The sequence below is a fragment of the Seriola aureovittata genome, chromosome 9 (assembly GCF_021018895.1).
Source record: "Seriola aureovittata isolate HTS-2021-v1 ecotype China chromosome 9, ASM2101889v1, whole genome shotgun sequence".
NCBI classification, from domain to species: Eukaryota; Metazoa; Chordata; class Actinopteri; order Carangiformes; family Carangidae; genus Seriola; species Seriola aureovittata.
The window spans coordinates 13742521-13757957 of record NC_079372.1 but is presented as its reverse complement, the minus strand read 5'-3'; the positions used below and the strand labels follow the sequence as shown (position 1 = coordinate 13757957).

At 39.1% G+C, this 15437-nt stretch overlaps 2 protein-coding genes across 4 annotated transcripts in view; both read left to right on the top strand.

Annotated features, from left to right (window-relative positions):
* zgc:162200 (uncharacterized protein LOC558638 homolog) overlaps nt 1-2846 on the top strand; it is a 39864-nt gene extending 37018 nt beyond the window's left edge. For all 3 annotated transcript variants that reach the window (XM_056384926.1, XM_056384927.1, XM_056384925.1), the window contains one exon: nt 172-2846. In XM_056384926.1, the coding sequence (XP_056240901.1) occupies nt 172-177 (6 nt within the window). In that variant the 3' untranslated portion in view covers nt 178-2846. The remainder of the gene's footprint in view (nt 1-171) is intronic.
* Nucleotides 2847-5448: 2602 nt separating this feature from the next.
* On the top strand, nt 5449-15167 carry nt5dc2 (5'-nucleotidase domain containing 2). The gene is made up of 14 exons (XM_056384141.1): nt 5449-5913; nt 8035-8219; nt 8312-8386; nt 8500-8555; nt 8793-8886; nt 9758-9886; nt 10548-10608; nt 10695-10797; nt 10892-10993; nt 11142-11223; nt 11434-11520; nt 12619-12759; nt 13329-13393; nt 14546-15167. The coding sequence occupies exons 1-14, from the start codon at nt 5535-5537 to the stop codon at nt 14805-14807; spliced, it is 1821 nt and encodes a 606-aa protein (XP_056240116.1). The 5' UTR covers nt 5449-5534; the 3' UTR covers nt 14808-15167.
* Nucleotides 15168-15437: the final 270 nt, after the last annotated feature.

The window sequence follows — 15437 nt, the reverse complement described above, 5'->3', positions numbered from 1 at the left end:
TTTACTTTTCTTAATTATACATTTTTCTTTAATCAAATGCCCCTAATTTGCTGATCCTTTATTTGTTGTATTGATCTGTTGATCTTTATAAATTACCCTCACCTTTTTAAGTTCATTTTTTTGTTGGAACTAAATGTTTTCTTTTGTCTCTGTCTCACCTTGTCTCTGTAGCGCTGAAACACTCCTTCCATTACTCCAAACCCCTTCTTCTCCATAAGGACCTGTCTTCATGTTGACTCCCTGGCTCCCTCCTCCTTTCCTGACTCAAGACATCCTGTCCATCCCAGATACGATGCTACATTCCCCACTCTACCCACCAGAACCATGGATAAAAAAAGTTAAAAAAAAAAATAAAAAAAAAATTCTCTCATCCCACCCTCTTGGTCTTCTCTGCTTGGAGCGGAGAAACCTGCATGCAGCCTGGAGAAGGATGAAGAGACAAATGTGCTGCTCATTGCTCTGTGAAGTCATTAACTGTGTCTTGTCCAAAGTGGTTTGAGCTTCATCTGGTCTTGTTCAGGGCTTTGTGTTGTGGGGAACCACTGACAGTATTTATTCCAGAATGAGACTTTTCCTGTACAGTATTACTGTCCTTTGATTCAAGGCTATGATCTGTTTTAAGGCTGTATATCTTTACACTCTTGCCTTTAGTCTGGCATCCTAGTCAGGCCTGTCCTGCGTCTTTTAGTGTCTGTAAGCTATTAGATCATCTGTGATAGATGTCCCAGGTAGTGATTTTATAGAACAATGCAGCCTTACTAAAATAATTGCTATCCTAAAAGTAAAACGTTTGCTATAGTCTTGAGGTTTCTCCCTATTACTGGTGGTGCAGTTACATGCCCTTTTTTATCCAGTGACATGTCTGGCTCTATGGCTTCAGCCACACCCTTTAACTAGAGGTCAGTAAACACGCCATTTCATTGATGGAAATAGATCAGCCATAAGTTCACCACCTCAGGTCAAACACCGAGTATTTAGAGACATGATTTGGGAGATCTTTAATGTGCATCTTACTTTGCAAACTATGCAGACCAAGTCAGAACAGTGCCTGTATTCTTCCTGCTGTTCTTTAGAATCAGGGTGGGTTTTGAAACTTACCTTCGCTTCCAGTCAACAGTGGCTGGCTGCAGTAATTTTACAACAGCCATTTAGCATCTCTCACAATAATTAGCTTTGGGAATTCATCTGGGGGTGCATAGTGGCACAAGTGCAAGCATCCCATTGGCTAATAATGTACTCATCTGCGTGTTTAGCTGTGGGTTTTAAAAGACACTGTCTTATATAACTCAAGAATTCAACTGGCTTGGTTTTCCTTAGAACTAATACTAACCTGTTGGGCCATGCTCATTTCTGTCGATTACAAAGTTATAATAAGTGTTCCCATTCTGCTTCTGCTTTTCTCACTCCAGCTTAGCAGCGATCCTCATGTTTTGTATATCATCATTTAATGTCACCATACTCATGTGTGCTACCAAAGTAAGCATGTTGCAATGAAGTAGTGTTTTACCGACAGCAAGCTAGTTTCTTCTCCTGTGGCTAAAGCATCCATTGTTTTCAGTTAGGAATGCTAATAGTGCTGGCAAGCTGCTGTTAGGGTTGCTGCTTATGAAATGAAATAACAATAATGTCCCATAATGGTTAAAAGCATTACACAGTGCTTTACATCTAGCAACCCACTATAACTTACAACAATAAATAAATAAATAAATGTAAGAAATTAAAATGTTTCAAAACAAGAAGAGAAACAAAAGAAAGAAAGAAAAATACACTTTTTTAATGTGGATGTACGCACATGTTCGATGATAGCCAGAACATTGGTCGCTTATAGAGTAGTTTGATGCCAGGCTTTGATTTGAGGACATCATTGCATATGTCAACATTGGCACTGTAACAACACCTGTCTGACTGAGTGCAGTTTAAATTCAAATTGAATTGATCTGATGTGATCAATCATAATCTTTAGAACACATTTGGAAACGGATGTTTGAAAAATCAGAACTGAAGAAAATGTTGGCATCACTTTTTTTTTTTTAAAGCTCAACTGTCCTGTGGTTTAGTAAAAGGGGCCACATCCTGCTGATTGATTTCTTTTTTAATTATTATTTTTAGTGCCTTGGTTTTGATCTTGTCTGTTGTTTTAGACCACATCACATTTTCTAAATAGAGGCTACTTCAACACTGTAGTTGTGATTTCTTTTCTTTTTTTGAAGGTCTGTTTTATCTGCTTCTGAGGAAACTCGCTGAGCAGTGTTAGCACTGAATAAAGGGATATCTCATTTTGGTAAAATATTTTCACTTTTTAGCTAGCCTGCCTTGTATGAAGTCATTAGTATTAACTAATGAATAATTTGACATGAGCTTACTGCTGTATTAACGGTCACCATCTTTATTTATTCTAGAGAACTGAGACAAGTTACTGTATAAATATTATGAATACAGAAAGAGCATAACATCAAAAAGTATGTACACTATTACAATAATGTTTAAAAATGATAATATTTGGGTCTTCAAGGGGGAGCTGGACTGTTTATGGTTGTCTGCTCATTAACAAATAAAAGTGAAAATACTTTAACATAATGTCATATTGCTTTGAAGGTTGTAAATTGATTTTTTTGGTCTATTTAATTCTCTGTGCAGATGTGTGTATAATTTAATTACCATTGTTGTATAATATTTTAACTGTATTTATGTGGTCTGCATACTGTGTAAATTGTTCTAGAAGACGACATGCACACACTCCGCATAACACATTTGGTGGTCCTCAACTTTTTATGTGTATGCAAGTTGACCTTTCATTGACCTGTGAACCACTTTTGTCATGAAGAATAAAAACAAGCCAACACTGAGTGAGACTGTGGTCTTTTGAGTTAACACGCAGCATTAGTCATGTAACATAGATTTCTGAGATGCTTTCAGGTCATTATATGGGATTGTACAGCAGACTGCTACTGTTTTATGTAAAGTTGCTGATGAATACATTTGCGCTCTGTGGTGTGTGATGGTAAGTGCCCATTCTAAAATCTTAATGGATTATCTTCTCTAGTAGGGAGGAAAATGATCAAATAAACTGCGACCAGTATTGCAATTGCTACCTTCAAAAACTGAATTAAGCAGCATACTGCATAATTAATTTCAGTATACAGCAGCATTGTTTATAATTAACTGCTTGACTTTTACACAATAATAAGAAATTTGCTGAAGAATTAATGCTATCAGTTAAAGTATCCTGGGAAAACAGACTGCGCACCAAACTAACCCCACAGCATGTGGACATGTTGGTGTTTCTGAATAAAAACCAGTGGACAATCTGTGCTGAGGACTGAGGTAGACCTTTTTATTTTATCTTGAAGTTTCATGCCAGTCCAACTCTGTTGTGGGAACAGTGGCCTGGCTGTTCACATCAAGCGAATTTCTCCGCATCGGTCAAGAAGCGCTTCAGCTCCTCTGCTTTTTATAATAACCTCATGAATTTAAAATAGTACCTTTTAATCTTGTCTGTTAACAGTTAATGGTTGGTTAATAAGCGGTGGCTACCAGTCTACAAGAAGAAAAATCAAAATAAAGATCCCTACTGCACATTGTAAATGGGCTTCTGTTGTTCAGAGTCATACAATTGTGACTCAGCTGCGCAGTTTGATGACTAATAACAGAATTTCCATCCTGGATAGCTAAACTGTGACACAACCAGATCATCTGTTGGCATGGGGTGAGGACATGATTAAACTTGCGCAAATCTTTTTTTTTGTTTTTTTCAATCCACTGCAGATAATCTATTCTAATCTAAAGATACAGGCCCACAAAATAATAAAAACAGCACCCTGTACATGGATACAAGAGCCATCTTTTACACATTTGAAATTTAAAAACAAAAAGTAATCTGACTTAAATTGCAGGTAAACAAAGCAAAGAATTAACCAAGTGCGACACAATGCAAAGTTAATAAAGTATCACTCAAAGTATAACCTCTTGTCTGAAATATTTACAGCAAATATTGAAGCCCAAAATGACTTCTAAGTTTCTCCAAAGTATTTAGAGACATCAGACTATCAAGCTTCTTTGTCTGTTGCAGAGCAATTCCTTGAGCATGGAATAATGTATTTTTCAGCAGACCTTCAATGGTTAGTATTTACTTGGGCCTGTGTCTGCAACCAGAAGATAGAGCAGGTTTGATAAACTCCAGAGCTCCAGCCAGAAGTTAAGATAAATAAAACAGCAGTCTATTTAGAAACCTCTGGCCATGAAGTATGTGTTCTTACACATTGCTTTTTAACTTTGTCAGTTCATACACATATTTAATAAAGGTTTCATGAAGAATGACAATTTCCAAAATTTCCAAATAGAGACATTTCATTGTTCTTGGTTTAGATGGGAACATTTTGTTTTATCCACTGAAACTAGTTTTAGTACTTATGGCAATTCAAAATGTCAACTGAGAGTGTTGGAAGTCAATGAGAAGCAACTAAAGGATATATCACATTCAGGAATTTGCTGAGGATCCCAAGATTTCTCATGTTGACAAAATGACTTTAGCATATCTTCTTTTTGAATTTCTAGTACAGGCTACCAGGTACTACTACTACCCACTAAAGCTTTGTTTTTCTTGTGTGTTTCATAGAGTTAGATGAATGATGGTTGATGTGTGAGGGTTTTTAAAATCTGATCTGGTTGGTTTATTTTTTATATTTTTTATAAAAACAAACGTCTTGAGTATCTCAAAGACCACCTTCATAAGATTGTGGGAATTTATGCCCGTCACACTAGAACTCCTGTTGTTGAAGTTCACTATTAACATGGGCACTTAGTATAATAAGTAACCAGTACAATTAATAAAAAAATGTGTGTGATTTAATGTCCTGTTTCTCACAGTGGTGGAAAGTACATTTGACTAAATGTACTACTACTTTACTTGAGAATCTCCTTTTTTTATTACTTATACTCCATTACATTTCAGAGACAGCTATTGTTGTTTTCACTCCATTAAATTCAACTTGCATCTTTAGTTACTAGTTACTTTTTTCCAGGAAAACATGTTCATAAAATTTTATGCATTGGTAGAGATTAATCTATCAAGGAGTAGATGAAGTAGAGTAGTTCCATCACGAGCCACTGCTAAAGTAAAATGCTATAAACACTCACAGTATGGTATTCACAATATAACACACACAGGGAATCTTTCTGCACTGAGTATTTTTACTTTTGAATACATTTTGCTAAACTTTCTTAAATACTTTTACTTTGTTACTTCGTACTTTGTAACTTCAATGCAGGACTTATACTTGTAATGGAGTATTTTTTACAGTGTGTTATTGAAAACAAAGACGAAAACAGTCGTCCCATGTAAATAGGTATCCGTTATGATCACAGATATGACTATTATAATTGTTTACAGGAACTACCGACCCTCCCCTTTAAACCATGGGGCGTGGTTACGATGGGCGTGGCTACATTGAAGACAAGGGCATGTTTTCATGCGGTCACCAGAGACGGTCTGCCGCTGCAGCAGTTTTTGAACGTGTTTACTTTATGCAGTAGAAATGTCTTTGAAGACAGTGGGCACAGCTTTGAGCCGCACTCTGTGGACCGGAGGAAATAGGACTCCTCCTGTTGCTAGAGCCACTAAAGTTAACAGACTTTCTACCTCAAGCAGGGTGCCTGGAGGAAAACAGCAGGGCACCGAAAAAACAAAAGAGCAAAGTTGCGGCTCGGACTCAGACAGGCCGGGTGACGACGTGCAGCCACTCAGCGAATCTCCTCACAGATGTACGACTGGGGAGAAGAAGAGATCCAAGGAGCCAGTGCGCGCTCCTGGTGTTACCGGTGTAAGAAGGCGCTCATACACTTGCACCGCAGCTCCGGTGGACCAGAAGTCCTACCTGTGGGCTCGTTACAATGACACGAAACGGCTGGTTCACGGTAAGCAGAGGTTGCCCCCTCCTCTTGTTCCCAAGTCCTCCCCCATTCAGCAGCAGCATGTGAGGCCATCCACGTCACCATGGCTCCCTGTTCGCAGCACCAGCGGTGTTCAGCCTTTAGAGAGAAACATTTTGTTCATCTGGGGATGAATGTGCTCATTCTGTTTGTGAAGAGCACAGTCGATAGAGAGATGGCACATGAATGCTGTAGGTTTCAAGAAGTGTGAGCAGTTTTAATACGACAAGTCAGCAACAAGACAGGATGAAGTCTTCCTCTGTTTTCGACTTCAAACAGCCCAAACTCACGTTAGCTTTCGACAAACACCTTGTAGGATACGTCGCAGTTGTTGCCAGCAGTTAATTTATCTTGTTCTGAAAGAAGTCAGGTTCAGCAGTTCACCAGTTTAGTATCATTGCAAGTCATGTCATCCACATTTGACAGAAAGTTGAGGAGTTAGCTGTTTTGACATAGCAGCTAGTTGGCTACTTAGCCCAATGACAGTTTCCTGCAAAATGAAACGTCGAAAATACAGGACTTTTATTTGAAACATAAAGTGTGATGAAACTTCATAACAGCATTAAGTTAAATGGTGTCAAGTTGCTTACTGAACAGATGACATTGCAAAGCTGTTCTCCGAGTTGTTATTGTTGTTTTGTTGTTGTTATTGTTGTTCTGTTCATATGGCCCAGCTCTGCTTTTAGTGTTTTTACAGTTGTGGAAGAAATAATCAGGTTCTTATCACGATCATCAAGATAAGCATAAATACTTGTACAACTTAAATAAAAATAAACAAAGCAAATAATTAAAATACAGTGGGGTCCAAAAGTCTGAGACCACAGAAAGTGGTCTCAATACTTAAAAATATCAAAAATAGAAGTTCTTACTATGCAGCAAAGTGGACCCTTCATTGCCATTATGATGTGTGAATTTTATTATTACTGATGCATTATCATTCATCAGTAATAATAAACAGCATTTTAATGTTGTAAGTGGTTGAGGAGCTCATTTAGCTACTTTCTAAACACTTAGATGTTTAATGTGTAACAATGCATGAACATTTGTAAACTTATCATGTGTTTTAATGTAACATCTTAGTCTGTAAAGTTAGTATTAAATATATCTGTAGTAATGTAGTGGAGTAAAAAGCACAATATTTTCCTCTAAAATATCGTACTTGGTTGCATTTCACCACTGGTTATATTGTGTATTGGTTTTCACTTTTCATTCTGCACTTTTTTCCCCCTTTAGTATTCATATGAAAGTTTTTCTCCGAATAAACTGCCAAAGTGCGAAGCGTGAATTCTCCACCTAATGGGCTTTAATTAAAGCTGTTCTTGCACTTTCAGTTAGACAAGTAATTTCATAGGTCTACGCTTTTGAAATGCAACTCAGCATGGAAAACAGAGGCATTTCCAGCAGCAGAGGCTGCAGGGAACTAATCACAGGGTTGGTACATGCATGTCTGCTGTCCAGCTGCAGCCCTCATTGAACAGTCCCAGGACAGAAGGCCATGGCCCACTTTTTCCTATAGACAGTGACACTGTCATGCGCTCATATTCCAGCCAAGGTATTAGAGACTCCAGACACAGATTGTGAACTGTTTGTTTAATCTGTGTCCATGTGTTTGCTGCGTGGCTGTTATCGCAATAGCGGCTTATAAAACTGACAAAATAAACAATGACAACAACCTCTCCTACAAGAGGCAATGAATGTTCTGCTTCCCATTCAGCTATACAGTTTATTAAATACTGTTGATTTTAGGTCTGGACAAAATGTTCTTTTTGGATCAACTCAGTTCAATGCAGAGTCAGTTGCCATCGTAGGAGCGCACATTATGCAACCTCCGGTGAGCCTGCCAGCCTCTCTAGATTGAGAACAGCCGTAGAATGACTTCTTTCCTCTGCAGAAGTGCGTAATCAGCAAGTTTCATCATAACACAGATTTTCTTTTACATTAAAATATGAGTCAGACAATGTGAATGGCCTAATCCTTAGTTACCTCAAATAAAAGTTTTGTTCCCTCATTTCGCTTACTCACTGGTATCTGTCTGATGTGATCTATATTTGACTTGTATTGGGTTCATTTTAATGAGGGTGTCCCCATCTGCTCTGCCTGGCTCAGACCTGATCCCACCAGGTGCGTGTAACCTCCTCAACTCCTCCACCATCTACGCCAACAACGAGGTCAACCTGGCTGAAGTGGACATCTACGGCTTTGACTACGACTACACGCTGGCTCTGTACTCCAACGCACTCAACACAATGATATACAACACAGCCAGAAGCTTCCTGATTGAACACTTCAAGGTGTGTTGTGCACTAGTTCCAGCAAGCCTGTTGGAATCACAGCTGCTTTTAGATTCAGATGAACTCACATACTTTGTCCTCCTGCTTGTCAGTACCCTGAGGACATCTCCAAATATGATTACATCCCCAACTTTGCTGCTCGGGGTCTTCACTATGACATCCAAAAGGTAAATTCTTTTAAATCACAAACGCCCCATTGCAGGAAGAGAAGTGTTTACATTTTCCCGAAGAGAGAGAGTCACAACTGAAACCCCTTTTTTTTTTTTAAATCTTCCAAAAGGGTCTGCTGATGAAGATAGATGCCTTCCATTACATTCAGCCAGGAACAGTGTATCGGTAAGAGGTTGATGCTGTGCTGAAAACTAGTCGGCTACACCGAAATGCTCCCCACCAAACAATCATGACCATAACCTTTAATTGTTGGTTTGGATCCATATGTGCTACATTCATTTTATTCAACTTCTAAATCCCTGCTGCTGCTGCTGCTGCGAGCAAAATCACTAGTTGCACTGTCTGATAGTGTTATGTGTGCTTCTAAGCTGTAGTGCATTTATTCATGTTGGATGTTCCCAGGGGCCTGAGCCCGGTGCCAGACGAGGAGGTCCTCCAGCTCTTTGGGGGGACTTACCATGTCCCCCTGCAGCAGGACAGTGGCTTCTATGGAAAGGTGAGGTGGATGGGTTTTACTTTTTGCAGAAACTATATCAGATATGTAAAATATCAGTGACTGTGAGTGTTTGTAAGGCGGAGAGTGCTGCCTGACATTTATCACAGTTATTGCACTCTGCTCTCATATATTTTTTGAATGTTTGTTTTTGGTTTGGCACAGATGAGAAAGACCTTCTTAACATTGAGGGCCCAGCACATCTGTTATAATCTCATCTGACCGCTCTCAAACGAGGATGTAGTTCAGGATTAAATCTGTAACCGTCCACAGAGATTTCAAATGTCAGGCTTTGCGTGGCTTTATTATTATATAAATCCCAATGGTGAAGTTTGTAATCTCATTTGTTCCGTTGTCGTCATGAATCAGCTCAAAGGCAGTGTTCCACTCCCTAAAAAACTGACCATGTTAACTCTGTGTCCAACAAACTTGTTTGTTTTTAAGTTATGGCTTTTTACAAGTTGTACCCAAACAATTAGGAAAAGAAGAACTCTCTATTGAGTCTGACAGTCACAAAGGGGAATCTGGCCTGTTTCCTAATTAGGAGCATTTTGGGGTCAGATGTTTTGAACATAATGGTTTTTGGTTTGTCAGGTCTTTTTAAGTGTTTTCATGCAGCGGGAAGTATGCCTCTCCTTCTTCTAATCCTCCTTGAAGCAGTCCCATTAAAAATTATTTTGGTGTGGCTCTAATCTGATCTGGGGACTTGGCTTAGTGGGTAGAAGTTGTAGTGAAAATGGTTTTGAATGTGATTAAGAAGTCATTCAAAAGAGCAGAGAGGCACAATAAATGTTCCTTTTACCAACCTTTACTGCCTCCCCTCTGAGACGAGCAGGAATATTTATCAAGCATTAAAATATATTTTCTATCACAGGGACCAAAGGTGAAGCAGTTCATGGACATCTTCTCCATCCCCGAGATGACTCTCTTGGCTGTGGCGAATGATTTTTTCATCACCAATGACATTGAATATGATCCGGTTCACCTCTTCAAGGACGTCTCAGTGAGTGTGCCCCCTGTCTCTCACACTGTTTAATGTTACACGCCCATGTTTTTAGTTCTGTCCTCACCCTGTAGCTCACACTGAGAAACACACAGACCTAGTTTATTACACAGTTTTCACATACTGTGATTCTTCAGCTGGAGTCTCGCGAATCTGCTGAGCTCAGTTAAAAGCTTGCAAAGGGCTGTCATGGGTAGAACAAAGAACAATAACTGCCTCTCCTCTTGGTGCCGAGGTTTCCAGTTACGGGGCTCTACAGCGTGCAGTGCTGGGAACTTACTTTTGAAATATAATAGAAACTTTTTACTGAAAAGAATATATTCGGATGTAACTGCCTTTGTAATCACCTACATTTTGATTAGCAACTGTAATTTAATCACATTTTTTTTTCTCTAACTGTAACAGATTACAATTACACTTATTTTGTAATTTAATTACATACAATTGTTACATGTAACTAGTTCATCATAATATATGAAATCTTGACGCCAGGTTCTTGAGCATTTTCACATAATTATTTCTGAGCAACTTTAGTTGGGAGCAAACTCTCAGCAAAAAATACTCTTGATGCTAGATTGGGCAAAGTACCGTGAAAGTGTTGAATAACACAGATCTGCTATGAAAAACTTTTACCTCTGTCTAACACTTATTTAATCCCCAGGAAGCAATTGGCATGGTTCACCTCAAAGGCTACATGTACAAATGGGTCATGCAAGATCTGAGTAAGAAATCTATTTCTTATTAGTGTCTGAATATTGTCGCACGTTCAATGACATTATCGTTTAGACTTCCTTCCATTTCTTCATAGATAAGTTCATTCTGAGAGGAGAGGAAACAGATGCTGTTTTACACCGACTGGCCAGTCAAGGAAAGAAACTCTTCCTCATCACCAACAGCCCCTTTAGCTTTGTGTAAGTCTGATCTGAGGTCACTCTGACACATAATGAGAGAAAACAGCTCTGCTGCAGTCTGTTACACCACTGTGTTTTTTTTCTCTGTCCACAGAGATAAAGGGATGATTCACATGGTGGGAAAAAACTGGAGAGACTTCTTTGACGTTGTCATTGTACAGGCAGACAAACCTCACTTCTTCACGGACTGTATCAAGTGAGTAAATGTTTTGGAGAAGGAAAATGATGAAGAAATAAGTTGGAAAAAGTCCAAAAGTCAAAACTTAGCAGAGCTCAACAATCACATCACCACCACTTCAGTTTCTTGGTTTGGAGAACAATCTCTGACATTGTTACTCTTACAGACCTTTCAGACTCCTGGATGGTAATGGAGACCTTCGCTGGGAAAAGATAAAAAGTTTGGACAAAGGGAAGATCTACAAACAGGTCTGTGTTACTGTCTGACTCCTCTGAAAACCAAGTTTCCTTATGTTCGAGCCTCTTCCTGGTTCTTTAATCCTAATCCTTTTTTCTCTCCTTAGTTGATAGCTGTGTTTTTACATGTTATAAGTGTTCCATGTTTTTACTTATTGTATTCTGTGTCTTGATGAACTGAAGAGGAGAGCCGGTGGTGTGTGGTTTTCTTTTGTGTTGCAGGGAAACCTGTTTGACTTTCTTAGACTGACTGGCTGGCGAGGATCAAAAGTTCTTTACTTCGGAGACCATCTTTATAGTGACTTGGCTGTAAGTGTCAAACACAGTTCTGAAAATTTCCGTTGTGGTATTTGGGTGTGGCCAGAGGGGGCTGCAGGGTGAACATTTCAGTCACCAGATGGCAGTACAGACTGCCTGTTTCAGAAATGTAAAACAAAAGACATGGATTAACGACTTAAAAGCATGTATGTTCTTGAAGTACATTTTTGTGTCTAATCAGCAAGGAAAGCAAGGCAAGGGACCTTTATTTGTACAGCACAGACAGAGTTCTTTACATAAAGCAAAGAAATGCATTAGAGCAACATTTAACAACAAAGAAAACATAATAAAATCAGTCAAAACAGAGTTAAATGAGATGTAAATACATATAAATCTTAATTAACCATAAATGCAAATAGACAAATATGATAGTAGACCAAAGATATAATCCACATACAGTGCAGTAGTTAAATGTAATAGCTGAGTTTTTAAATTAGATTAAAAAATGTGTGGAGCACAGTAACTGAAAAAAAAACAGTTTTTCCTTCTGAGTTGAATTTATTTTGGCTCAAGGTTGTTAAGTGATTTATAAACCAGCAGCAACACAGTCTATTCTCGAACTAACTGTTTCACTCATGAAGACATCCAGAGTGGGTGAAATGTAAACTGCCTGGTGATGAAATGTGTTCCTGCTCAGTAGATTTGATGTTTCTCCTCAGACACATTAAATAAATATGCAGTCTAAGAGGGCTGACTGGTAATGCATCCCACCATAGGAACCAAATATGTTGCTATGGCTAAAACCCACCCCGGTAGTTTCCTGCTGTTTCTCTCTTAAATAAAGGTACTGTATGTAAAGTCTGTACACTTCACGCACTGTATAAGGTTTCTCCCCGGCCCTCGACCTTATCTGAAAGCGCGGCTTACTTATTTTAACCTTAGTAGTGACAGAAGATGCTGTGCTACTTGGTTTGTCTGGAATCTTTTGTTATGCACATGCAAACTTGTAAAAAGCCAGTTAGAAACTCGGTTAAACCGTATGCATGAAAATCTAGCAAGGATTTCTTTTTAGAAATCGGCTGACAGGAGAAAGTTGACTGTAACCTGGTTACATAAGAACATGTAAACACGTTTCACACTTTATTGCAGGACCTGATGTTGCGACACGGCTGGCGTACGGCAGCCATAGTACCTGAGCTGGAGCAGGAAACCAAAGTGGTGAGCACAGACCGGTATGCGCAGAACCTCACCTGGCTGCAGGCTCTGACCGGCCTGATGGAGCGTCTACAGGTGAGGAGTTAAGCCCAGGATTGTTCGGATATTTTATCATGGGCAAAAAAAATAATAACAATGATGACACAGCCAAAAAATAATTGTCTTAACCAACACCTATCCAAATGTGTTCAGGGTAAAAGGAGACTGTTGTTGACCTGCAGTTACTCATGTTTGCTAAACCTAAGGTTGCTACATGAACTGACGGCAAACCACAATCTGCACTGATGTTTGGTTCCAGCTATTTGTAATCTGGCTCTTTACTGGTATGATGACATGTTGACACAACAGGATGTCAAAAATGATCCATTTACTAAACTGCTTCTGAGTCCATGTAACTCATGTTTACAAGCCTCTGTTGGCCTGTAACTGGGTCGTGTGATTGAACAAAGTACAAAAATGCAGCAAATACAACTTTTCACTGTTGTTTACACGAAAGACTACAAACCGTGTGTTCCCACCTTTTAAAGTGAGGATCAGATTATTCTTTGTATATGTATGAATAAATACTAGGTTTTCCATTTACATCTGAGTGTAGTGCAGTAGCTGTTGAAGTGTTCATAGTGTTGTTTTCTTCATTATCTTAGACACATCGGGACGTGGACTCTAAACAAGTTTTTCAGGAATGGCAGAAAGAAAGAGAAGAACTCAGGTGAGTGCCATGAGGTGCCTTCCACTTAATGCGCACCCCTGACTTATCATGATGTGTGCTGAACTTAAAACAATGCATGCTGGTTAGATAATTTGTCCGATTTTGGCCTGCGTGGCAGAGCGTCACCATGTCACATGACATTAAAATCTCATGGGAGTAAGACGGATGCAGTTTTCTGAGTCGGGCGTTGCTGTCAGAAGCACCTCTGTGATGACAGATTGTTGCCCTGATTGACTTACGGCTTCATTGACATGCATGATGTGTTCTACATTTTTATTCAAAGAACTTCAGATCCTCTATCTGCAATTTATTTGATCTTACTTAAGGGCACCGTAACTATAATTTTAATTACCACCAAGAGAGCTGTAAAAACAGTTTTGTTCAGGAGTTTGTTATTGTAAAATAAGTAATGCCCTTGTGGGTCATATTTTTATATGTTAGATTTCTTTCTGCAAGATCAGCCATTGCTGTGACCTCTCTGACGCAACGGGAAATAGAATGTGTCCAACTTGACGTCAGTCTTTTTATACTCCACCCCATCCAGTCATGGGCAGTTTACGTTGACCCTCAAGTCAGCCGCAGTTGATAACAAACTGATCTATTATGTTAATCTCTCACTCAATCTTCAACACCTCCCAGTGAACCCAGTGACCCTGCTGTTATCATGTATATACTGTGGAACATTCATTAAGCACTCGGCTTAAGTAAAGTTCTTAGGTGCTCGTATTTTACTTGAGCTTTACTTTGTTACTTCGTACTTTGACTCCTCCATATTTATTTGACAGCTATAGTTACTTGTTACACTGTGGGCTAAGAGTTTATCCTACAGGCCTATAATGAGCATAAAGTATTTATGCTGTTTGATTAAATTAAACTGTATATAAAACAGTTAGAATTAACTTCACCTCGACCAGCTGCAACATTCAAATTCTGTTTACATGTTCATGCATCAGTAATGATAGTTTAAGAATATATAATAATGCAGTCAGAGGCCATTCTGCTGGCAATATTTACTCTTGAATCCAAGACATTAACTTGTTAACTTTGTGTTGTTGCTGCTGTTACTTACCTAAAAGATCTCCATCACTAGGTATATGACTGCAGTCATACTTAAAATCATATTAACTTTCACCCTAAATCTTTCTGTCTCAGGGTAATGACAAAGAACTTGTTCAACCCTCAGTTCGGCAGCATCTTCAGAACATGCCACAACCCCACCTACTTCTCCAGGCGTCTGTGTCGTTTCTCAGACGTCTACATGGCCTCCCTGAGCTGTCTTTTGAACTATGACCTCTCGTACACTTTCTACCCCCGCCGCACCCCTCTGCAGCACGAGGCTCCTCTGTGGATGGATCAGCTTTGCACAGGCTGCATGAAGACGCCTTTTCTGGAGGAGATGTCTCACATACGATGAGAGCTGTGCTCTCCTCAGTGACTGATAGGATTTCATATTTTAGGCCTGGTGAACACTTGAGATAGATTGAGGATTTGTCTCATAAAGCAGGATTTCTTTGTTGCCAAGAGGGTGCTCAACATCTCCTTCTACAGAGCTAAGCAATCCTGTTCCACGTAGTGACCCAATTACCCAGTGAATTCACTAGAGGGTGCTGTAGAATTATCTGCTGTCTGGATAGCATGCAATTCAGTTAAACATGTGGTACAAGACTGACAGACACTCTGATTTCTCCCTCAGTCAAAGTGTTATGGAACTGCTGATCAATATTGAGCTACAGTCGCACAAATACAACAAATAAAGAATTAAAATCTGATATAATTTTGTGTTGATCTTTTACTAACCCAATTATACTGTACACATCACACTTTTATGTAAACGTGAGGAAGTTACATGGAAGCAAGTTACTTCAACATCACTGAATCATGAATAGAATCAGTACAACCCGAGCCTGAGACTAACCTTTAATTGTTAATTAAATACATCTTATGAGTTGTGCATATTTTCTTAGTCAGATTTCCTTGCATTTATTTCATTGGGGGTTTGGTTGCTAGGCAGCGCAGCATCCATTCATCACCACTGTACTCAGCA